This window comes from Zootoca vivipara, chromosome 2 (assembly GCF_963506605.1).
Source record: "Zootoca vivipara chromosome 2, rZooViv1.1, whole genome shotgun sequence".
Lineage (NCBI taxonomy): Eukaryota > Metazoa > Chordata > Lepidosauria > Squamata > Lacertidae > Zootoca > Zootoca vivipara.
Window position 1 is genome coordinate 123468470 of NC_083277.1, and position 26115 is coordinate 123494584.

General features: G+C 45.1%; 1 protein-coding gene across 1 annotated transcript; it reads left to right on the forward strand.

Annotated features, from left to right (window-relative positions):
- The first annotated feature begins 251 nt into the window (after positions 1-251).
- On the forward strand, positions 252-26103 carry DSN1 (DSN1 component of MIS12 kinetochore complex). The gene is made up of 12 exons (XM_060272193.1): positions 252-352; positions 1268-1304; positions 3032-3089; positions 3841-4188; positions 7699-7772; positions 13240-13312; positions 14650-14737; positions 15302-15361; positions 19788-19859; positions 22741-22888; positions 23324-23411; positions 24399-26103. The coding sequence occupies exons 1-12, from the start codon at positions 321-323 to the stop codon at positions 24494-24496; spliced, it is 1176 nt and encodes a 391-aa protein (XP_060128176.1). The 5' UTR covers positions 252-320; the 3' UTR covers positions 24497-26103.
- The last annotated feature ends 12 nt before the right edge of the window (positions 26104-26115 follow it).

Genomic DNA, 26115 nt, shown 5'->3' on the forward strand with positions numbered 1-26115 from the left:
ACCCAGGCCCCGCCCAGCCTGACGCTCTAACTCCTGCACCACGCTGCCTCTCTCCGGGGCTCCTTTTCCGGCCCCGCCTCCCTCTCAATTCGGCGCATCGAGCCTTTAAGTCGCCTCGCCGCTTCTCACCCCTTTCTAGCTCTACGGCTACCAAAGGAAGACACGCATGCGTCGGAGTAAACCAACAGCCCAACCCCCTCCCCGAAAAGAAACGGACGAGCCGGCTTCCCAGAAGGCTCTTGGGCCAAGGGCGGGCGGGACGCCGGCGCGCATGCGTGGCGGCGGGCTAGTTTGACTCTGGCGGCGGCGGCGACGTCGAAATGGCGGCGGCGGCGGCGTCTCGTCCCGGCAGGTGACTGAGGGAAGCGACAGGGAGCCCGGCCGGGGGCTGCTTCCGCGCCTCGGTCTTTCGGGCGGCGGGGGCGGGGCGCTATTTGACGGGGCGAAGGCCGTGTCCGTGGCCTCTCAGGGCAAACCCCGCCGCGCCTTTGAGGGAGGGATCCCAAGAGGTCATCCAGCCCAACCCCGAGCGATGCAGAGGGAGGCGCAGAAATAGGCAGGCAAAGCAGAGAGGCGGGCGGGGCGCTGTTCTGTGTGAAGCTGGTTATGACCCTCTTTATTTGGAAAATGTTCCATTTTAAGGAAGGGTTTGTTTCTGTGGCTGCCTGGTGTCTCCTTTGCGAGCGCTGCTCTTGGCGGTCTTGCTTTTCTTGATGCTGTTTTTAATTATGTTTGTGTTATTTTATTTACAAATGTGTAACCTACACTTTCATAGATATACTGTATAGCAAGATGGGCTACAATATAAATAATAAAAACAACGGCAATAGCCTTAAAAGCAAAATAAAAGCATCAATAAATACTGATTGGAATTATATATAAAACCCACCCATATTGTAAAAGCCTGCCTAAACAAAAAAAGTTTTCAAAGGGATGATTCCTGCCAAGGACAGGGCTTGCCAAGGGAAAGGCTCCCTCCCTCCCGGAGACCACCCAACCTGAGGGTTTCATTGGTGCTGTTTTTTGTTTCCTTGGCTTCATAAGGTGTTTTGACTAACCTTTTGGAGGGGAAGAATGGGGTTGAATATTTAAAAATAAATAAAATTCACTACAGGAAATGCTAATGAGAACACAGATGTGTAACATGTAGGTGTTTTGCAAAAGTTAAGTGGAAGGTGAATTGGTCCTAAGTTGTGGGAGCAGAATGAGATGTGGGAGAAATGCAAGAAGCCTAAGGCTTAATTTTTGTTGTTGTTGAACTTTTCAGTACAGAAGACAGTCTTCCAAAGGGCATCACCCAACAGGTAACACAAGTGTTCTTTACCAGCTATAAACTGCATAAAACTTAATGTCGCAATAACAAATTCCAAGCAATCCATACTTAGGGTTGCAAGGCTTTCCTGATGAATTCTTCATTTAAATAGTAGCAAGAAAATTGGAAACCCAACAGGCACAGCATTTTTGAGAATGCTGCACCTGTTCAGTTGCTGCAGCTGTTAAAAGACATTAAGCTATGCTAAAACATACAGGGTGGCAGTCCAATTTGTACTGTAGGCCAATGTGTGTGAGCCAGTTAATAAAATAAGTATCTGTACATGACAAAAAGACATGCCCATTTCTTTGTAGCAGGAAAGTGGAATGTTTAGTGTGAAGTGTATCTGTAACACAAATGACAGCTCTGGCTATGCAGTTCCCTTTTTTGAAAAACAAAAACAAAAAACATGTCCTAATACCTTCTAGTGCAGTTGGTAAAAGGTAAAGGGACCCCTGACCATTAGGTCCAGTCGTGACCGACTCTGGGGTTGCAGCGCTCATCTCGCGTTATTGGCCGAGGGAGCCGGCGTACAGCTTCCTGGTCATGTGGCCAGCATGACAAAGCCACTTCTGGTGAACCAGAGCAGCACACGGAAACGCTGTTTACCTTCCCTATTTATCTGCTTGCACTTTGACGTGCCTTCGAACTGCTAGGTTGGCAGGAGCTGGGACCGAGCAACGGGAGCTCACCCCGTCGTGGAGATCTGAACCGCCGACCTTCTGATCGGCAAATCCTAAGTGCTGTGGTTTAACCCACAGCGCCACCCGTGCAGTTGGGTACATGTGTGTATTATGTGAAATTGGGGCACTAATGTTTGAGGTCACGTCTGATTTTGGACAGTGTTGCAGGAAGGCATTTCTAATATTTTCTTCAAGGGTAGCCTTACTTTTCTTTTTTAACTTATAGTGTGAGATTCCTATTTTTTGATGTAATTTTTAAATGCTCACTTTTTGCTCCAGATGTGGATCACATATGGAATGTAGTTTAATGGGAATGTGATGCATTTATAACCATACTGGAATATAAACAGTGTTCCTTTTCTAGTTTCTTGTCACAATGGCTGCCTAAATCTCCAGGCATTGGTTGTTACAGCTGCCCTTTGTGTTATTGGGTTTTGCTTGTGTTTCAATGGATGGATCATTGTTGCTTTTGGATTTGCCTTCATATTTGTAAGCCACAATCTGAGGCTTTAATCCTGTGCAAATTTTACTGGGTTGTATCCAGTGAATTTGTCCCATAAGGACTTCATTTTACACAATGGGACTTGCCTCCCTCTTATCTACCCACCCTCCCATTCTGTTTTGGCCCTGCCCTGTCCATAGCTGCCAGGTTATCCCTTTTTTTAAGGGATTTTCCATTATGCTGAATAGGCTTCCTCGCGAGAAAAGGGAAAACTTGGCAGCTATGGCCCTGTCCAACTGTCTGGAGGAGATTTGGGAGCTGTGGGCGTGTAAGGAAAGGAAGTCATGTTGCTCAGAGGGAGGGAGGATCTTGCGCTAATGGGACAACGTCATCGGATACAACACACTGAATTTGATGGGACTGCTTGCTTCCATGTAAAATGTGTGCAGGATTCGGCTTTAAATGATTTAACAAGTTATTACATTGAGCATTGAAGGTTGGGCTTACATCATTGCAAAACCTGTAGAATCCTGTGAGGAGGAAAAAAATGTCTGATAATAATTGTGTAATGAGAAATATTCATTTTTTGTTTAGAACTCTACTCAAGAAAATCAACCTGGCTTTGAAGATAGAAAAAATGTTGCAGCATTAGGTAAATAAATTGATAGATTTTGAATTGCTTTGCACGGTTACTGTATGCATGGATGCTTTGTTGCCGAGGCAGGAGAAACTGAACAGTATATTTCCAGTTATTAAAAGATAAAATTGTGATTGAAGGGGAAAATGTAATATTTTGATAGCTCAAAAATATGCCAACTAAACTCTGCTAATAAGGTAAGAAGCTGGGATGTATGCAGAGAATTCTGTATCCTCTGTATCCACCACAGGACTTCTTAGAATCTCACTGCCCTTGAATTGTAGTTTAGGTTGCAGGCCTCTGCAACCTAGGAATAAACTCCACTGATGGTAATGGGGAGATCAGCAAATAAAAACAAATATATTGATGATTGAAATTGGTTGCCTTAAACTTGTACATCTTCAGCTCATAAGCATTGCTTTCCCCGTTGAGGCTCTTCCCTCAACTGGGATGCTTTGAATTAAAAGCACTAAACCAGACAACAAGGCTGTCAGGGTGGTATTAAGCAAGCAGGGATACCATTTAGCGATTTTTATTTTCCAACCTCCCATCTTCCTGGGGAGGCTTACCTGGCCATTCCATAGAGTCCTTTTGCAAACCTTTTTTTGTACTGACACAACTCTAGGTTCATTTTATATGGCCATTGCTGCTGCTGCTGCTGCTCCTGCAATTCTATTTGCCATTGTGTAGACTTTGTACTTCAGATCTGTACTTCATAGTATTTCAAGTTTTTTGTTTAGCATTTCCTCTTTTCCCTTCTTTCTAGAAAATGTTTGCAGTCAGGAGAAAACGGAGGCTGGATGTGCTTCTGAGCCAGATAACATTAGATTCAGCTGTGGTATCCAGAGTGACCCAGGAGCCAGTCACACTAAGGTGTTAGCAGAAGCTGGCAAGAGAAAATGCAATCTAAGTCCCAGTCCAAACGAAGGGGATGCCAATGGCCCCAGCCCTAAGAAAGCATCTCTGCAGAAACTTGGTCCTTCTACTTCATTTAACCAATCCTTTGACCATCTCCCTAACCCACGAGTCATGCGTCATTCCTTGAATCGCTACAGTCTGAAGCTGGGCACTAATCGCCGGATGTCTCTGCCTCCTCTTCACATGGATGTTTCTGGTATGTTTTCAGCATAACGTCACAACTAAGTTACCAGTCTAGCTGCCGCATTCTGGATTAGTTGTAGTTTCTGGGTCACCTTCAAAGGTTGCCAAATGTAGAGCACATTGCAGTACAAGCGGGAGATAACCAGAGCATGCACCACTCTGGCGAGACAGTCTGCGGGCAAGTAGGGTGTCAGCTTGCGTACCAGATGGAGCTGGTAGACAGCTGCCCTGGATACAGAATTGACCTGCACCTCCAAGGACAGCTGTGAGTCCAAAATGACTCGCAGGCTGTGCACCTGGTCCTTCAGGGGCACAGTTACCCCATTCAGGACCAGGGAGTCCTTCACACCAGCCCGCCCCTGTCCCCCAAGAGCAGTACTTTGGTCTTGTCAGGATACAATCTCAATCCAGTAGCCGCCATCCATCCTCCAACCACCTCCAGGCACTCACACAGGACCTGCACTGCCTTCACTGGTTCCGAGTTAAAAGAAAGGTAGAGCTGGGTATTACTCGCATATTAATGGACACCTGAAGTGAAGACACGAGTCGGAGGGTTGATGCATGTGAGCTGTGGACGTAACAACCTGGAAATGCAAGCTTGGCAGAGCCCTTTTTATTAGCACAAATGCACACGTGTAGGAACAGTCTGACCTTTAGGTCCTTTACATCATGAGCTGACACATACGTTTCCTCTGGTGTTTGCGAGACTTGCTCCACCACGTCATGTTCCCACCAAGTGGGAAGTGAGCCATGCCCTTCCAAAGGGAGGCAAAGGTCACAGACAGGACACGGTAGACTACTGAGAAAGCCAAGGGTGAGAGTGAGGGCATGATGTGCAGATGCCTCACGCCCAAAGGTCAGGCTATGGCCTGCCAGGGGAAGGTGTGCCTCACGCCGCCTGTCAAATCCCTACAGACACCCAGCCCAAACTCCCTGATGGTTTCTCCCAGTGGCTTCATGTAGATGTTAAAAAGCATGGGGGAGAGGACAGAACCCTGAGGCACCCCACAAGTGAGGGCTCAGGGGTCTGAACACTCACCCCCCATTTTCTGGACACCGCCCAGGAGGGAGGAGTGGAACCACTGTATAACAGTGCTCCCAGCTCCTCTAGAAGGTCCAGAAGGAAGTTATGTATCAAAAGCCGCTGAGAGATCCAGCAGAACTAGGAAACAGCTTTCACCCTTGTACCTAGGCCGCCGGAGATCATCGGCCAGTGCGGCCACGGTAGTTGAAACTATAGAAGAAATATTCAATTACTTACAACAGCAGCTAAATGTATTATCCCTGAGCAGATGCGACCCTGCATTGACTGGACTCAGTACTTCCATAAAAAGGGCCTTCTGTTCTCTGGATAAAATTAATGTGCTCAGCTACATATAGGCCTCTCACAGGTCTGGTACATATGTAACACTTGTTCTCTGCAAACCATGATTTTCAATTTGGGAATCAACCTCAGAAGCACAGACCTCTGTGGAATGATTTCCCTTCCTCCTCCCTGGTGTTTATAATAGTTTTATGTTACATGTGTGCTATTGCAAACAATACCTAACAAATCAGGTCCCCAGAAGGCACAACCACCTCAAATGATGGTTTCATTCGATCTCAGGAAAAACTGGCTTGCAGTGGTGCACTTGGGCTTCTGTTGTAGGTGACTCATAGGAACACACTGCCCATTGTTGATCTTTATTTACTTCCTACATTAGTATTGCAGTTTTTCCTTAAAAATCCATGATGTTGCGGAGGTGTGCCCCCCCCCAAAAAAACAGGAGAAAAAATAATTATATTTTGTAGGTTTTGACTGAAGATAGTGGATTGTTTGCAGTTGATGACCATTTTGCGTGAGGGTTGTTCCCTGTCACCTCACATGTTGGCGGAACCCACATAAGTACATCCTACCCTGCCCTATTGCGCCCTTTTAATGACATTTTTGGTGACATTTATTTATTTTTAAAAAATAATTTTTATTACAATTTTTTCCAGAATACACAGAAAGATACAGACAGAGAAAGACACAACATAAAAAACACTACAAAAAGATAAATACATAACAAAAAATTCCTACTCCTATTTTCCTCTCACCTTTTATATATAGGGACCCCCTCGGGCCCCCATCCACTGTGGTTCTTTAACATACACTATTTTAGCAATTTCTATACCAATTTGTTCACCTTGTCTTATCTTATTTTATACTTTACATCTTACATATTCATCATCTCCACAGTTTGATTTCAGCCTACTTCTAATCTTGGTATATAACTTTTACATATTTTTTAAAATACAACTTAACATCTTTCCATTCTTCTTCTATCGCTTCTTCCCCCCGGTTGCAGATTCTTCCGGTCATCTCAGCCAGTTCCATAAACTCCATCATCTTCATCTGCCAGTCATCGATAGTTGGTATTGCATGGGTTTTCCAGTTCTTTGCTAATAAGATTCTTGCTGCTGCTGTGGCATACATTAAAAAATTGACATTTCTCTTAGGGATCTCTTTACCTACTATGCCCACTAGAAATGCCTCTGGTTTTTTCACAAATGTGTTTTTCAACACCTTCTTCATTTCATTATAAATCTTTTCCCAGAAGTCACTTACTAGTGGGCACGTCCACCACATGTGGTAAAAGGAACCTTCCTCCTTCTTACATTTCCAACATTTATTATCATGTGTATGGTAAATCTTAGCTAACTTTACTGGTGTATGATACCATCTGTACATCATTTTCATTATGTTTTCTCTTAGCAAACTACATGCAGTAAACTTAATATTCTCTTGCCATAATTTTTCCCATTCCTCTATCATGATGTTGTGACCAACATCCTTTGCCCACAAGATCATAACATTTTTTTGTTTGTTCATTTTTCGTATGCCACTCAAGCAGCAATTTATACATTCTGGAAAGTATTTTCGTCTTTTTGGTGACATTTATGGTCGCTTCTGGGTTCAGTGCTGCATGTGATTGTGAGTCTTTTGGACAGGCATTAACCGCTCATCACTTGTAGTGTGTTCTGGATGGTAGCTGGAAGTGGCTTGTTTCTCGATAAGATGGCAGTTATGGCTGCACTGTTATGTCCAAATAGTGCACTTCCTGCATGGACTAGTAGAGACTTGTGTTAATGGCAGGATGAAATCCATTGTGGGAAATCTCTTTCAGGCAATTCTCTAATTTGTGTTACTCTTAATGGTGCAATGCTATTATACGTGTCTGGAGGTAAGTATTGTGATTAGTGGGTCTTACTCCCAGGCAAGTGTGTGTAGGATTGCAGGCCCGGTCAGTCACAAATGCTGGGCATAATGGGGAGCCAGATGAGATATCCATAGTAGTGTTATCGATGTGAAGAAACAATCTGTCTCCACATCTGATAAAATTGTGGTGGATGGCAAATGGTTACAGCTTAGCAGTCAGGTATGCTTTGATTACACAACTATTTAATGTACTGTACAGTACTGAAAAGATGTTAAAAATGCACAATTGAATTATCTGGCTAGTGTTATTGGACTTTAAGTGGTATTGTGCTTACCTTTCAGAACTAAGTAAAGCAATCAGCCTGGACTTGCCAGAGACAGACAGAATGGTGGAACTTCTTCACTCCAGCTTCCGGGTAAGGCTGTCTGTCTCACAAAAAGGCTCTCCATTCTAGCCTCTCCTTTCTACTCTTTATTAGTTGTTGCTGCTGACCTTTAAAGCCCTAAACAGCCTCAGCCTTGTGTACTTGAAGGAGCACTGGGGTACATCTCCCGAGGGCCTTCTGGTGGTTCCCTCAGTGCGAGAAACGAAGTTATAGAGAACCAGGCAGAGGGCCTTCTCTGTAGTGGCACCCACCCTGAAGGCAGCCCTGTATAGGGAAGCCTTTTAGCATGTAATGTTTATAATGCTTTTATATTTGTTGGAAGTAAACAACAACAATATTAATAATTTATTATTTATACCCCCTCCATCTGGCTGGGTTTCTCTCTCTCTCTTTAAAAAAAATATTTTTATTGAAACAACTTTCTAACAAGACAGTTTGTAAATCAACATCCCCCCCCTTTATTCCCTCCCATCACTCCCTCTCCCACCCTCCAAGGACTTCCCTCAGCTCCCCTCTCTGGTTTGTTTATACCGTGTTTCTCCGAAAATAAGCCATACCCCGAAAATATGCCATACTCCAAAAATAAGCCATACGCCGAAAATAAGCCATAGTGATAGGCTTAATAAAAAATAACTTAATAAAAAAATACTTAATAAAAAAAAAAAGACATCCCCTGAAAATAAGCCACCGTGGTTTTTTTTTTAAGGAAAAATAAATATAAGACGGTGTGTTATTTTTGGAGAAACACGGTACATATGGTTCTCTGCATGTTGTAAAATTGTACGTAGTATCATTACCTTATCTATCATCTGTTCTACTAATAAATTTGTGGATGTTTATTCAAAACCTGCCAAGGAGTCCAAATCCTTTTATTGTCTTTTTAAGTAACTTCCTTAAAGTCACGGTTGTCCTTCTCACGTAGTTTACTAGTGGTGTATGTTAACTTTGCCAGTTCCGCATAGCTCATCAGTATTTCTTGCCATTGTTCTTTTGTTGGGATTTCGTCTGTCTTCCATCTTCCATCTTTGTGCTAACAAGACTCTTGCCGCTCTTGTAGCATAGATAAATAAATTATTTGTTTCCCTTGGCAGGTCTTGTCTTAAGATCCCTAACAAAAATGCTTATGGTTTTTTTTTACAAATGTAATTTTGAATATTTTTTCAATTTTTTTCCAATTCATTATATATTCATTATATATCCTCCTAATACATCTCATTTAATTGTCCGTAATGTAACCAACTCTGAAAATGTTCTTTAATTTCATCATACTCTTTTAATTTCCATTTTCCTTCTTGATCTCTCAATAAGTCTCTCTATATGTAGGCCACTTTCCCTTTTTACCAAGCGGTTTGAGTAACGAAGCTTCCTGATTTCCTGATTATTTGATTGTAGAATCCTTTATGTACTTTCCCTTTCCCGTACCATAAGTATACATGCCATCCATATCTGTTATTGTGACTGTCAGGGGACCTCCCTACAGGGAGCCTCCCCCCCCCCATCATCCTGAGTAGCACTTCGCCTAGCGAGAGCAGCAGCAGCAGCGGGTCAGGTGGGGGGAATGAGGATGGGAGCGGAATGGAGAAGGCATGGCTCAGCGATGTATCAGAGCCCCTGCACCGCTAGCCGCAACAATCCCATGACAGTGACCTTCCAAATCTAATGCTTCTTCCTTTTCCAGTTTTATCCAGTCCCTAATCCACACCAAACATGCAGCCTCGTAGTACAATTTAAAGTATGGGAGGGCAAAGCCTCCTCTTTCTTTTGTATCTGTAAGTATCTTATGTTTAATCCTTGGCCTTTTGCCCCACCCCCCACCCCAGACAAACTTAGAAATATCCTTTTGCAATCTTTTGAGACAATCATCCTTAACCATTATGTGACTGTCTGAAAAAGACAGAGCATTTTTGGCAATACATTCATTTTCACCGCCACAATTTTTCCTAGTAGGGAAAGGTTCATTCCTCCCCATAACCTGTTTCCCCTTTTTTAATACGCAGCCATGGCGGGGTTTTAAGCATTTGAGAAATATAAGACATACCCCGAAAATAAGCCATACTTCCGCGCCATGGAAACCAACCCCCACAGGCACCTCCACTCACAGAGTCACTCCATGCGGCTGGCACTCCAAGAGCGCGATCAGCTATGGAGCGGCACTCCAAGAGCTCCGTTTAACAGCTGATCGCGCTCCCGCCCTGCTGGCTACATCCCCGCACTCCGCCTTCTCGTCCACCGCCGTCCCTGCCGCTTCTGTGCTTGCCGCCACCGCTGGGCGGCACCGGTGGCTGCTGCAGCGCTGAGCACTCAAGAGAGCCCAGCAGCGCCCTGAGCCGAAAAAACCGTACCGGTAATAAATAAAAAAAGACATCCCATCCTGTGTTTTTTGAGGGGAAAAAGTTATAAGACGGTGTCTTTAAAAAGGGGAAACACGGTATTTCTAAGTTTCTTTTTATCTCACACCATACTTTTTCATAATTCTATTTCTTGCTGTTAACCATATCCCTAAATATTTTATGTTTTTGTGAATTTCTATCTCCATATTTTGCGCCAAATCTTTTTTCTCTTCTTTTAAATTTTTAATAATTTAGTTTTAATTTTATTTTATTTAAATCCTGCTACTTCCCCGAATTCTTGAATTTTCTCTATTACCCTAGGGAGAGAATTTTTTGGATCTTCTACCGTAATTACTAAATCATCAGCAAAGACTTTCAATTTAAATTGTTTTTTCCCAATTTTTATCCCTATAATCTCTTTGTCTGCTCTTCTATTTCTTGCAAGTACTTCCAGGACCAAGATAAACAGTAACGGTGATAGCGGGCATCCTTGCCTGGTTCCTTTTTGTATCTTGCATTCATAGAATCATAGAATCATAGAGTTGGAAGAGACCACAAGGGCCATCCAGTCCAACCCCCTGCCAAGCAGGAAACACCATCATTCGTTATCACCTGGTTTACAATGAATTTCTCATTTTGTTCTGAATATATTGCTTGTATTCCTTCTGGAAATTTATATCCACAATTAATTTCTTAAAACATTTTTTTCATGAAATCCTAAGAAACATTATCAAAAGCTTTTTCAGCATCTTCTAAACATCGTGGCTGCTTTTTCTAATACTTTCTGTTTTACTACCTCCTGTTTTTGTTTCTCTGCCACGTCTGTTCTCAAAACAATTGCTTAGAGAACACTTCTGTCTCAAGGTCTTTTCTCCTCCTTATCTCTTTCCCACTCTTAAGCTTGTATATAGATATTCCCCCACCAGTACTATCCCAACACAGTATGTCTCAACAGTTTCACTTTTAAGTAAGTTTCAGACAATTCAAAAATAGTTCAAAATAAAAGGAAAGCTTATATATATATACAACATTTAACAGAAAAGAAACAAATGTTTTCACAGTCCACAAATGATGTTGCGTTGTCCCCTTGATGGTAATCTGGTGCTTTCAAAGTTTCTGGTAATCCAAAATGGTCCTGCTATTCAGAAAAATCCTATATGTTCCACACAAAAGTTAAATTTGTACTCCAAATTGTATTTGTAATCCTGATGGTATTTAGAATCCAAATGGTTTTTGTAATCCAGTTTGCAGTGCTCTCCTCAGTTTTTTCCCAATAAGTGGCCCTGCTCATTTAAAACTTTTTCCCCCTACTCCCACTCTCCCAGGCACATCTCCTCCCTGAGATTACTCCGTTATGGAAAAGTGTTCCCCTGTTGAGCTTTGGTAGGATTTTCCAAGATCCAGGTCCTTTCAATTTTATTTTATTTTTTCAGTCCTTTAGATACTTTCATTCATGAAGACAACTTCAGCTTTCATAAAAAATTCCCCCTTAGAAGTTCAAAGAACAACAGTTTCTTTTTCCAACAAAGAGATGGATTGTTAATTAGTAGCTAAGTGCAGCTTTCAAAGTAATAAAAGGACTGATGTGTTTCCAAATGTCTCTAGTCTCATTCACAAGTCTGTACTGCAGAATCTATCCGTCAGAAGACAGAAGTTGGCTCCCTTTTTAGTTTCTGTCTTTGCCAAATTTAATTTTCATCCAAAATCTTTAACTTTAAAGTCCACAAAGCTTGGCAATAAATACCTTGTTTAGAAGGTCTGCTGCTTCAGGTGGCGGATTGTGGTTTCAGCTGTTCTGGGCTGCAGTAGAGCCACGGGCAGACTCAAGCTGCTTCTCTCTCCCCCCCCCCCCCCGCTGCCAATGCAGCGATGAGGCTCCGCGAACGCAGCGAGTCTCTTCCTTGCCCAGCTGGTCCCCTCGGCTCCCCACTGTTCCGTGAGGATTTTTGGAGGGGTTGCCTAACCCTGGCACTCCTTCATGGCGAAGGGGCTTGAATAACTCAGAGAAGGTATGAGCTATGCCGTGCAGGACCACCCAAGACGGACAGGTCATAGTGGAGAATTTTGACCAAACGTGATCCACCTGGAGCAGGAACCGGCAAGCCACTCCAGTATCCCTGCCAAGAAAACTCCATGGACAAAGACAACAGACATATAAAAGTTATGATGCTGGAAGATGAGCCTCTCAGGTCGGAAGGCGTCCAACATGCTACTGAGGAAGAGCGGAGGACAAGTGCAAGTAGATTCAGAGCTGATGAAGCGGCTGGGCCAAAGCCGAAAGGTTGCTCAGCTGCGGTTATGCCTGGAAGCGAAAGGAAAATCCAATGCTGTAAAGAAAAATATTGCATAGTGTCAGAGGTTGTTACGGCTACTCTTGAGTAACGACTCTCCACATACTTGTCTTTAACAGAGTCTTTATTGGTGCATGTTATTTACAGTGTAGTGAGCTGTCGGTTTCATGTCCTCTCATTCCGTTTCAGAATCCGGCACTGCCCCTTGTCGCGACTTTGACCAACATAACAGCCTCGGGACAGTGAATCTCCTCCCCTTTCTCCTCCTCCTTAATTCCGGTGCTGGGGGAAAGGGTCTATGCTCCGTCTTTTCCCTGTCCCCCCTTTCCGCCTCTCTCTCTTCCCGCCTGTGGAGCAGGGGCTCTCCCATGCTGCCGGAGACCTGGCACTCTCTCTCTGCTTCCTGACTGGCCCCTTCAGACCCCGCGCTTTCATGGCTGCTTGGGGACGAACTGCTCCTGATGAGAGGGGGAGGTTCTCTGTAATCTCTCCCCCTTACACATAGGAACCTGGAATGTAAGAAGCTACGAACATGAGTGACCAAACTGCAGCGGATGACAGGAGTGCCTGGCGTGCTCTGGTCCATGGTGTCACAAAGAGTCGGACACGACTAAACGACTAAACAACCACAACAACTAACCCTGGCAAGCACCCCCTGCTCAGAAAGCCCGGCTGCGGTCATCTGTTACTTGGACGATACGCTCCTCGCCACCATTTCCTTTTGCAGGCAAACCGGAAGCCTTTCTTGTGCTATTTGATATCTGCCTTGTTCCCTTCTAGTAGTTCTGTTAATACACTGTTCTCTATCTGAATGCTATGAACACTATGGAAGCAAATGCCCCCACTCACAAACATTTTTCTTTCCCTCCCTCCTAGTACTCTGCCCGGAAACTTGAATGCTCATTAAAGCAAACTGATGGTTTTGATCCTGAAACTTTTGAACAGAAAGGTAGGTCAGTTGACTTAAACAAAGAAAAAGTGTGGCATAGCTGAAGGATGCGTGGAAGTCAGTTTTATTGGGGGCCTAGAAATTATTCATGACTGCCTTGGAACTGAAGTAGCTTTGCAAGACGCAGGCCAGTAGTCCATTGCTGCTGTTATACACTTTTGCTTTCCCTATAACCCCATTGCTTTAAATTGTTGAGCTTCAATTCTGGTGAAGTAATTGAGAAAGCTAGGACATCTGTTAAGGATTTGCCATAGGTGCATAGGAAATCCTGTGCAATACAGTAAGTCCACAACTTATGTGTGTTTAGCTTGTGTGCATTTAGCTTTAGTTCTGTGGCAGAAAGAGAGAAAAGGGGTCAGGGTTCTGGGAAGAATGACTTTGGCAACCCCACCTGTCATGGAACCCATTGAATTTTGACTATACACGGTTTTGGCCTTAGGTGCGATCCCTGGAAGCTCACCCCGTGTAAGTTGCATGCTTCCTGGACTCCCATGTCAGTCTTTAGAATGCACTGGCGATCTGACTCTTCACTTTCAGTGAACACTTTTCCACGTTGACTTGTCTGTGGAGAAAAGCCTCAAGAGAAAGGGACTCCGAGGGAGATGCCCTGCTTGGCATGCAGAAGGTCTAAGGCTCAATCCCCAACTGGGAAAGATGTCAGAAACTTCATTCCTGTGTGCTTTGGAACCTCTGTTCATTGCAGGGAATTCTGAGGTGTATTCTGGGGTGCATACCTGGTTCACACAGTGTTCTAGCTAGGAATAGGAAATGAACTTACTCTAGGTCAGGCATCCCCAAACTTTGGCCCTCCAGATGTTTTGGACTACAATTCCCATCATGCATGACCACTGGTCCTGTTAACTAGGGATCATGGGAGTTGTAGGCCAAAACATCTGGAGGGCCGCAGTTTGGGGATGCCTGCTCTAGGTGACCATGGTTCCATTTGCCTGGTACTGTCTACTCCAGGGGTGGGGAGCCTTAGCACTCTGTATGTTGCTGAACTACAACACGCCTCAGCCAGCAGGGCCATATAAGGCTAATAGGAGTTGTAGCCCTGCAAGGAGAGAGAGCCAGAGATTGCACCCAGAGGACTTCTCTAACGCTTAACCTTAACTGCATGCAAAACTGAGCCATTGACCCTGCTGTCACATTATGTGAACATAGAACATACACCCAAGAGCGCACACAACACATTCTGATAGTTGCATTGCGAAGGAAGGTTAGAAATGTTTGGCAAGCTGACTTGCTCCCTGGAACAGAGATGGAAAACAACTGTTTCAGCCCATATTAAGTTGGAATTTTTGTTTGCTATGATTTCTCTTTATCTCTACCTTCAGTGAACCTGCTTTCGGAAGATCTGAACCACTGTACAAAGAAACTCAAACTAGATGGAACTCTGCAAAAATGCCTTGAGGACTCCCATGGGTAATGGCTCCTTGCCCTTTGTCCCAATCGTGTTGAGCGATCCTACTTTGTACTTAACACAATCCTGGGTTGGTTGCCTTCTTGGTTTTCACCTCTTCACATGAAGCTGTCACTCAGGCTAGTAAAATCTCAGCTAAGCTTCAGGCAATGGCCTAGGAACAGCACCAGAAACTGCTTTTTTAAACAGCAGAGCAAGATACAGTAAACCCACAATTTGCACACATTTAATTTGTGCGCCTTCAGTTACACATGGTAATCATCAAATTTTATGAAGGTCACAGACCAGCATAAGATAAAAACGTGTGACTAAAATACGCACATGGTAATTAAAAACAACAACAAATAGAAAGGGAGCAGGCTTCCGGGGAAAATGAGTTTGGCAATCCCACCCTTTCTTGAACCCAATGGGTTTTGACTAGAACATGATTTTGACTTCAGGTGCGATCCCCGGAACGTAACCCTCATGTTAGTCGTGGGCCCACAGTACAACGCGGCAGAATTACACTGAACTTACAAGGAGTCCCTCTGTCATATTTCATAACCATTTAAGTCTTTCTATTTTAGGGGCTTAGCAGATCCAGCGCTGAATTCCATGGTGGCTGCCTTAAAGGAGACTACAGTCAGGTAAGACCTATCTAGGCTGGCGTCTGATTTTATTTTGAGTATTTTATTCATATATCATAGAATCCTAGAGTTGGAAGAGACCACAAGGGCCATCCAGTCCAACCCCCTGCCAAGCAGGAAACACCATCAAAGCATTAATTGATCAAAGCAATAATTGATTTCCCATTGATTTCTTTGAAAGCCCACCTAGAAATGTGGCTGGAAGATTGGCTACAGTCCAGGGGCAGGCGTGGGAAAGACATGAAAATTAGTACTGGGATGATGGACAAAACTGAAGTGAAATTAAATGTAATACGGAGCAATGTGCAGACAACATCTCAAACCCAGTGGGTGTACGAAGATTTCATGAAGCTATTCCAGTTCCCAAGATGCTTCAAACAAGTTGTTCTTCAGAGGGAATAGAAATCAGTGAGCAAAAATAACTCTAAAAATACATTCTTACCCTTTGACAAGCCTTATTGTGTCTAGATGGCAATCAAGATGGGAGTTTGTTAAAAGGGAGATATTAAAAGCACAACTTCAGGCAATACCAATGAGACGGAAACATGGAAGGTGCCTAAAGAAGCCAGGCTGGCTATCTAAAGAACTTTTGACTGAGTTAAGATTTAAAAGGGATATGTACAAAAAATGGAAAAGGGGGGAAATCTCCAGAGAGGAATTCAAACATATAGCCAGCACGTGTAGAGACAAAGTCAGAAAAGCTAAAGCACAGAATGAACTCAGGCTCGCTAGAGAGGTTAAAAGCAACAAAAAGGGCTTTTATGGGTATGTCCGTAGCAAAAGGAAAAACAAGGAAACAGTGGGGTCACTCAGAGGAGAAGATGGTGAAATGCAAACAGGGGACAGAGAAAGGGCAGAACTCCTCAATGCCTTCTTTGCCTCAGTCTTCTCCAAGAAAGAAAACAATGCCCGACCTGAAGAATATGGAGCAGATGATTCAGCAGGGGAAACACAGCCCAGAATAAGTAAGGAGGTAGTACAAGAATACTTGGCTAGTTTAGATGTATTCAAGTCTCCAGGGCCAGATGAACTACATCCAAGAGTATTAAAAGAACTGGCAGAGGTGATTTCAGAACCACTGGCAATAATCTTTGAAAATTCCTGGAGAGCAGGCGAAGTTCCAGCAGACTGGAGGAGGGCAAATGTTGTCCCTATTTTCAAAAAGGGGAAAAGAGAGGACCCAAACAATGACCGCCCAGTCAGCCTGACATCAATACCAGGAAAGATTCTAGAGCAGATCATTAAGCAAACAGTCTGTGAGCACCTAGAAAGAAACTCTGTGATCACTAAAAGTCAGCATGGGTTCCTGAAAAATAAGTCATGTCAGACTAATCTGATCTCATTTTTTGACAGAATTACAAGCCTGGTAGATGAAGGGAACGCTGTGGATGTAGCCTATCTTGATTTCAGCAAGGCCTTTGACAAGGTGCCCCATGATATTCTTGTAAAGAAGCTGGTAAAATGTGGGCTAGACAATGCTACCATTCAGTGGATTTGTAACTGGCTTACTGACCGAACCCAAAGGGTGCTCATCAATGGCTCCTCCTCATCCTGGAGAGTAGTGACTAGTGGGGTGCCACAGGGTTCTGTCTTGGGCCCAGTCTTGTTCAACATCTTTATCAATGACTTGGATGATGGGCTTGAGGGCATCCTGAGCAAGTTTGCAGATGACACCAAATTGGGAGGGGTGGCTAACACCCCAGAGGACAGGATCACACTTCAGAATGACCTTAACAGATTAGACAACTGGGCCAAAGCAAACAAGATGAATTTTAACAAGGAGAAATGTAAAGTACTACACTTGGGCAAAAAAAATGAAAGGCACAAATACAGGATGGGAGACACCTGGCTTGAGAGCAGTACATGTGAAAAGGATCTAGGAGTCTTGGTAGACCACAAACTTGACATGAGTCAGCAGTGTGATGCAGCAGCTAAAAAAGCCAATGCAATTCTGGGCTGCATCAATAGGAGTATAGCATCTAGATCAAGGGAAGTAATAGTACCACTGTATTCTGCTCTGGTCAGACCTCACCTGGAGTACTGTGTCCAGTTCTGGGTACCACAGTTCAAGAAGGATACTGATAAGCTGGAACGTGTCCAGAAGAGGGCAACCAAAATGGTCAAAGGCCTGGAAACGATGCCTTATGAGGAACGGCTTAGGGAGCTGGGTATGTTTAGCCTGGAGAAGAGAAGGTTAAGGGGTGATATGATAACCATGTTCAAATATATAAAAGGATGTCATATAGAGGAGGGAGAAAGGTTGTTTTCTGCTGCTCCAGAGAAGCGGACACGGAGCAACGGATTCAAACTACAAGAAAGAAAATTCCACCTAAACATTAGGAAGAACTTCCTGACAGTAAGAGCTGTTTGGCAGTGGAATTTGCTGCCAAGGAGTGTGGTGGAGTCTCCTTCTTTGGAGGTCTTTAAGCAGAGGCTTGACAGCCATCTGTCAGGAATGCTTTGATGGTGTTTCCTGCTTGGCAGGGGGTTGGACTGGATGGCCCTTGTGGTCTCTTCCAACTCTATGATTCTATGATTCTATGATTCTAAGTATTTTATTCATATATCATAGAATCATAGAGTTGGAAGAGACCACAAGGGCCATCCAGTCCAACCCCCTGCCAAGCAGGAAACACCATCAAAGCATTCTTGACATATGGCTGTCAAGCCTCTGCTTAAAGACCTCCAAAGAAGGAGACTCCACCACACGCCTTGGCAGCAAATTCCAGTATCTTGGAACTTCTCGATAACTTGCAGAGGAGTATAAATTATGTGCAATCTTGTCCCATCAGAACACAGCTACTCAGTCCTGCCCTGCTTGTAGGGCTTACTAGAAGCTGAATAAAAGAAAGTCCTTCACACGGCACATGTTGTTGTTGTTTTAGTCATTCAGTCGTGTCAGAGGTTCTTGCGGCTACTCTTGAGTAACGGCGCTCCACACCTGCTTGTCTTTAAGGTGCAAAGAGTCTGGAAAACATGCCTGCTTAGCCTGAGTCAGAACCTCGCAATGGCTTCTTTCTGTTTTGCGCCCACCATAACAGCTTGGGAACCCCAAAGTGCCTCCCTCCCGTCCTACAGAGTGCCATGCGCCTCAATTCAGGCGTCGGGGGGGAAGGGCCGTCCTTCTGACTGCTCTCCCGTCATTTCCTCCCCAGCTGCCTCCTTCTCTACTCGGTGTTGAGGCTCTTTCATGCTGCTAGAGCCTCTTCCCTCCCTCTCTGCTTCCTGACTCCTATAATCTGATCCACTACTCGACTTACTGCTCTGAGAGGAACTCGGCCTGATGAGGGGCGGCTCTTCCCTATAAGCCCTCCCCCTTACAAGTCGTGTCCGACTCTTCATGATCCCATGGACCAGAGCACGCCAGGCACTCCTGTCTTGCACTGCCTCCCGCAGTTTGGCCAAACTCATGTTCGTAGCTTTGAGAACACTGTCCAACCATCTCGCCCTCTGTCGTCCCCTTCTCCTTGTGCCCTCCATCTTTCCCAACATCAGGGTCTTTTCCAGGGAGTCTTCTCTTCTCATGCGGTGGCCAAAGTATTGGAGCCTCAGCTTCAGGATCTGTACTTCCAGTGAGCACTCGGGGCTGATTTCCTTCAGAATGGAGAGGTTTGATCTTCTAGCAGTCCATGGGACTCTCAAGAGTCTCCTCCAGCACCATAATTCAAAAGCATCAATTCTTCGGCGATCAGCCTTCTTTATGGTCCAGCTCTCACTTCCATACATCACTACTGGGAAAACCATAGCTTACTCTATGGACCTTTGTCGGCAAGGTGATGTCTCTGCTTTTTAAGATGCTGTCATTTAAGAGGCTTTTTAAGAGGCTTGTCATTGCTTTTCTCCCAAGAAGCAGGCGTCTTTTAATTTCGTGACTGCTGTCACCATCTGCAGCGATCAAGGAGCCCAAGAAAGTAAAATCTCTCACTGCCTCCATTTCTTCCCCTTCTATTTGCCAGGAGGTGATGGGACCAGTGGGCATGATCTTGGTTTTTTTGATGTTGAGCTTCAGACCATATTTTGCGCTCTCCTCTTTCACCCTCATTAAAAGTTTCTTTAATTCCTCCTCACTTTCTGCCATCAAGGTTGTGTTATCAGCATATCTGACGTTGTTGATATTTCTTCCGGCAATCTTAATTCTGGCTTGGGAATCATCCAGTCCACGGCACATACCGGTAGTTAAAATACGCAGCTCTCTTTCCCTGGAGGCAGTGATGGCCATTCAGAGGGCTTTGAAAGAGGATTAGATCTACGAAAGAGGTTGTGTTCTGCCTTCACGGACTGGAGGCAATGTTCTTCCTCCACGGTTGGAAGAAGTGTTCTTCTGAATATTAGTTGCTGGAAACCACAGGACGGGAGGGGAGGGCTTTTGTGCTCAGGCCTTGGCACTAAAGGAAACAACTTGTTGTCTTTTCTCTTCATTCTCCAGGTTCTCTGCAGAGGATCAAGCCTGGGAGGAACTGCTTCTGTCTTACCAGAAAAATGCAGAGGATATATCCAGGTTAGAGTGACCATCTTCCCTTTGACAAGGCAACTGGAGGTGGTCATAAAATTGAACTTTGAGCAGAGCACAAGTAACCAGAGGCTGTAAAATTAACTCAGTGAAAAGAAACCTGAGAAGCTTAAGGGGGGTACAAAAAGAACTAACTACGGACAGAGGTCCACAATATTTGCCTGACTTTGGTACCCAAGTCAAAATTTGTGGTTGCCAGGGCCCTGGCTCCCTAGTCATTCCTGACCTGGAAGGTCAGGGGCATTTCCTTGCTTCATTTCCTAGTTCCAAGTTTGTAGCTAGAAAAAGGTGGTGGGGAGGTAGGGGAGGGACAGGACAATTATGGTGCATCAGCAACACACTGACCAAGCAATTCAGCTGTGAAGCCGGCGAAGGGACAGGGGTTATCATGCAATTGCATGGACTATTCTTACCATGATGAAAGCAGGCTCATCATGCTTGCCAGAAGGCAGTTACACACTTATGTATGTGAACTCCTCTTCATGCTCAGTGCTAATAAAAATGTGTATGCTAGATAATAATAATAATAATAATAATAATAATAATAATAATAATAATAATAATAATAAATTTATTATTTATACCCCGCCCATCTGGCCGGGTTCCCCCAGCCACTCTGGGCGGCTTCCAACAAAACATTAAAATACAGAAATCCATCAAACATTAAAAGCTTCCCTAAACAGGGCTGCCTTAAGATGCCTTCTAAAGGTCTGGTAATTGTTATTCTCTTTGACCTCTGGTGGGAGGGCATTCCACAGGGTGGGCGCCACTACCGAGAAGGCCCTCTGCCTGGTTCCCTGTAACTTGGCTTCTCATAGCAAGGGAACCGCCAGAAGGCCCTCGGCGCTAGATCTCAGTGTCCGGGCAGATCAATGGGGGAGGAGACGCTCCTTCAGGTATACTGGACCGAGGCCGTTTAGGGCTTTAAAGGTCAGCACCAACACTTTGAATTGTGCTTGGAAACGTACTGGGAGCCAATGAAGGTCTTTCAGGTCCGGTGTTATGTGGTCTCGGCGGCCACTCCCAGTCACCAGTCTAGCTGCCGCATTCTGGATTAATTGCAGTTTCCGGGTCACCTTCAAAGGTAGCCCCACGTAGAGCGCATTACAGTAGTCCAAACGGGAGATAACCAGAGCATGCACTACTCTGGCGAGACAGTCCGCAGGCAGGTAGGGTCTCAGCCTGCGTAACAAATGGAGCTGATAAACAGCTGCCCTGGACACAGAATTGACCTGCGCCTCCATGGACAGCTGTGAGTCCAAAATGACTCCCAGGCTGCGCACCTGGTCCTTCAGGGGCACAGTTACCCCATTCAGGACCAGGGAGTCCTCCACGCCTGCCCGCCTCCTATCCCCCAAGAACAGTACTTCTGTCTTGTCAGGATTCAACCTCAATCTGTTAGTCGCCATCCAACCTCTGACCGCCTCCAAGCACTCCTCCCCCACCACCACTTTCTGAACACGGCCCAGGAGGAAGGAGTGAAACCACTGTATAACAGTGCCCCCAGCTCCCAAACCCTCTAGACGGTCCAGAAGGATGTTATGGTCGATGGTGTCAAAAGCCGCTGAGAGATCCAGCAGGACCAGGAAACAGCTCTTACCTTTGTCCCTAGCCCGACGGAGATCATCGACCAGTGCGACCAAGGCAGTTTCAGTCCAATGATGAGGCCTGAACCCCGACTGGAAGGGATCCAAATGGTCCGCTTCTTCCAGGTGTGCCTGGAGTTGTTCAGCTACTACTCGCTCAATCACCTTGCCCAAGAATGGAAGATTTGAGACTGGGCGATAGTTGGCCATATTGGCCGCATCTAAAGATGGTTTTTTTAGAAGCGGTTTAATAACCGCCTCTTTCAGCGGGTCTGGGAAGGCTCCCTCCCAGAGAGAAGCATTTACCAACCCGCACAGCCCATCGCCCAGCCCTTCCCGGCTAGCTTTTATAAGCCAGGATGGGCAAGGATCAAGGAGACAGGTGGTTGGTTTCACTCGTCCAAGCAGCCTGTCCACATCCTTGGAGGTAACAGATTGAAATTGATCCCACGCAACTTGACTAGACAGGACTCCCCCGCCCCGGCCCTGCTCCCATGGTGGAGTCTACCTCTTCCCGAATCTGAGCGACTTTATCTGCAAAAAACTTTGCAAAATCATTGCAGGAGATCATGTGGCCCGTACTAGGCCCGGATGGAGCAGGTGGTTCCGCTAAATTGCGAACCACCTGGAAGAGTCTCCTGCTGCTGTTTTCTGCAGATGCGATGGAGACGGTGAAGAAGGTCCTCTTCGCCGTCGCCATTGCCACTTGGTAGGCTCGAAGTTGAGCTCTAGCCCGTGTTTGGTCTGATTCAAAATGAGTTTTCCGCCACCGGCGCTCTAGCCGTCTCAACGACTGTTTCATCGCCCTCAGCTCCGGGGAAAACCACGGGGCTGTCTGGGCTCCATGCAATCGGAGAGGGTGCTTCGGAGCCAGACAGTCAATAGCCCTGGTTAACTCTACATTCCAGCGGGCCACCAGGGAATCAGCTGAAAGGCCATCGACATGGGATAAAACATCCCCTACCACTCTCTGGAAGCCAATTGGATCCATTAAGTGGCGGGGGCGGACCATCCGAATCGGTCCCACCTCCCTGCAGAGGGGAAGGGTCGCGGAGAAGTCCAGTTGCACCAGGTAGTGATCTGACCCTGGCACTTCGTTGGTTTCGCTTTTACTTAGTGTCAGATCACCAGCATCTATAGAGGTAAACACCAGGTCCAAGGTCCTAGATCAGTCTATTGGGCTGTATTGTGGCCTTGCCCCCAGATATGAGCCTATAAACTTGCTTCCTGATGTTAGTATGCTGGATGGCATCAGCTATTAAGCACTGAAACTTGACTTTTAGGCAGCTACAGGAGTACAAGTTGAAGCAAGTGCCAGAGGAGCCTTATAGCTATGCTGGGGCATCCCAGGCCCATGTACTTCAAGCCAAGCCAGACTACCAGAAAATCCTGGATTCTCAAGGAGATGTCTTTGACTACATGGAGCTAGCGGTGAGTCATCCAATGAAGCTGAATGTTTGAAGATCCAGGGCAAACAGAAATTTCACCCCAAGCTGTTGTGATGGCCACAAAGGGGATGAGCAGAATTCACAGAGGAGGAGGCTATCCATGGCTCCTAGCCACAATGGCTGTGTTCTTGTTATAGTTATTTATTTATACCCCGCCTTTTTTCCTGACGGGGCTCAAGGCAGCTTAAAGGTAAAAACTGCTAAAAACAGTCAGATAGAATTAAGGTTTAAATGGAGCAGAAGGTGGTAGGGTCCACTCACCATGGAAAGGGGGCTTCTGATTTCTATTGCTTAATAGATCTGGATGATCTTCTGAAAGGCAAATCCTAGGAAGATTCAGATTAAACTGGAGGGGAAGTCTGTCCTTTCTTGGGATCCCATTGTTGGGTTCTGACCTCTAAAATGTTTGTTTCCTCAGCTGGATAAAGTCCATCAGATGGTGAAGGTTTGTCAAAGTTATATGGAAGACGTTACACGGTATCTTCAAAAGCTATCAGTGCAACTCGGTAAGCATTTATTTTTAGCCATGTAGTGATTATGGCTGCTTAACCAGCAAATGTAAAATAGTGCCTTAAATACCCTCTCTTCTCCACATTAAGAGCATGTTCACTTGACATTTTTCTGATGCATGGGGGTGCCCCCCTGCATTAGAGAGTTGTGCAAGGGTGTATTTTGCTACATCTGCAGCATTTGGAATACACTGCGCATCCTATGTGAACTTTGTCTCAATTCCTGGATAAGTAGAAAACTGAAAGTGATTATTCTCAGATCTTACAAATTCAATTCAGATTTGATCTTTTCAGACCTACCTGTAGTTGTTTATTCCTGGGTTTTTTAAAAATATCCCTGGCTTGTAGGTCTGCTCTAATTAATATTTTTGAAGTTGCCAGGATTGTTGGATCTATGTCATAAAGGTTTCTCATTTTTCTAAGATGCTGATGCAGAGTCCTGGGCTGATCTTTCCTATACTGCGAATTTCCATGTGCTTACATCCTCTAATTTTCAAAGCTGATAGCTATATTTGTCTTACACATGAAATGGTGTAATGCTCCTTGACCATTATTTGTTTTAATTGCTACTTTTATTTTGTATTTTTAGGTAAGCTGGATTTTAACTTCTGACTTTTAATGATATTTTAATGTTTATTTTATATAACCTTTTTAGCGGTTTTTACGATTAGGTGGTTTACAGACTGATAAATAGAAGTCTAGAAGGCAAATTATATTTGTGAGAGACTGAATACATTATTTGTCCAATTTACAGAAACAAATAAATGGGGCTGAGGAGAGAGAGGACTTTGACTTAGTCCACAGAGACTGTGTGGCAATTCCCACAATTTAGGCTAATCAAAAAGCTAGCTGTTCCTCTTACAAACATGAAGCCTTGCAAATAAATAATTTGCCATAAATGTGCAATCTGATGGTCTCTGTTTTGCTGTATTCTAACCACGAGAAGCTTCTGGAGGCAACTAAGGATTCTTGTTTCAATTTCAGCATCAGGGACTTTCCAGAACTTAGAAAATTCACCAGCCCGGAAACTGCTCAGACTTCCCGCGACAACCCTATCTGTGATCCAGCCTCCAGAGGGGTAGAGGTGCCTTGTTCTTCCATTTGCAAGCTTGGGATGCAACTCCGCAGCTGCCCACTTCTCAGCACTATGGCCTGCTTTGGGTTTTCTGTTCTATCTTACTTGATCTGCACTTTAGTGGTGGTGGCATTCTTGCCCTGCAGCGCGAAAGGATGGGGCAGATGAAAATAATGTTCTATCCTATTGGACAGTTCCTTGCTGGACAGTAATACTTCCATTCTTCCAACCAAATAAGAAAATCCTTCCCCTCCCCCAATTTCAGTGAAGCACGCTACACTCATCCTGTGTTGATCTTAAAAGAAGATGACAATGGATTTTCCAGTCACAATCCTGACTGCAGCTGTAAACTGGTACTGGCTTTTATTTTATCTTTTCTATCCCACCCCTTTTATCGATCCCACCCCTTCCCCCCACCCCCTGGCTCATCCCTGTGACTGGTCCCACCGTGTCCTGACCTATCCCGTCCCCTCCTCCCCCCAACCCCCACCCAGGCGAGTTAGTACCTCCATTTGACCTGGTCTGTAAAGGCTTTGGCCTAGTATGTAAACGGGAGCCAAGGTGCTGTGAGGGAAGGTTTTATAGGTGTAGTACCAGTGTAGCCGCCGATAGAGGGCGCTGGTTTGTAACCTGGTTCTTTTCCCAGCATGCACTTTTGGCTGAGCGGTGCGTTCTGAAACAGGTTTTTTGGGGGGTTTTACCTGGCGGAGGTGTGACATCTGTCTTAGCAAACTTTCCTATATCCTTCGGACATTCGCATGTGATGTTGTGTCAAAATTTCACCTCAGTCGGTCAAGTGGTTTTGATGAAAAGTGGAAACACACCCACATGTCCTTTTTACATTTATATATATATATAGATATGATGCCAAGGTTTTAGCCACAGAGCTAAAATCAGATAAAACTGTCCAATGCTCTTTCCCCTTTCATTCAACTTTTTAAATCCACAGGTGCAAGTATGTATGTAGTCCATAACCAGTAGGGGTGTCTTACCCATAGAGGCTAGTGGCGCAGGGTGCCAAGTTCTAGAGGGAGCTAGGGAAGAGGCTCCCGGCATCAGCTCGCCCACCTCCGCCATGCCAAAGCAGCGCTGCGTCCGGAGCCTCCGCCTGCCGTGGCCAGCCTCTGCCTCCTCCTTGCCAGAGGAGCCGCCCTCCAGCCGATGCCCACCTCCAGCCCCGCCAGCAGCGCCGTCCTCCCTTTAAAAAGGTCGACAACCCTGGGAAACCGGGGGTGGGGTGGGATGGGGGCGCCGGAGGGAGCTTTGCACCATGGCGCCGGATATGCTTAAGGATATGCCCTGATAACCAGCGACAACTTACAATTTTGTCCTAGCTCATAAGTTGCTGAGGACTGCAGGAAAATTTCTCCTCCCATGTATACTGGTGAAAGGAAAGAAGAGAAGAACAAACACACAGCAGCAACAGGCCCTTTCTTTTCTCTGCATTTTACACCTTTGTCTAATTCCACTCTCTTGAGGTATTGATTTGCTATTGCCTGGTAGCTGGTCTATTATGGCCTTGTACAGTTATTCTAGCACTTAAGTAAACAGGCTGACTGTATATCCTTGAATTGCTAGTATCGCTAGTGGCTTGTCGTGCAGAGTATGATTTCCTTTTATTTGTTT

Coding starts and splice junctions, on each gene's coding strand:
- DSN1 (XM_060272193.1), top strand. CDS start 321: ATGGCGGCGGCGGCGGCGTCTCGTCCCGGCAG. Junction 13,313..14,649: donor TGAAACTTTTGAACAGAAAG/GTAGGTCAGTTG, acceptor CTCTACCTTCAG/TGAACCTGCTTTCGGAAGAT. Junction 19,860..22,740: donor AATGCAGAGGATATATCCAG/GTTAGAGTGACC, acceptor CTTGACTTTTAG/GCAGCTACAGGAGTACAAGT.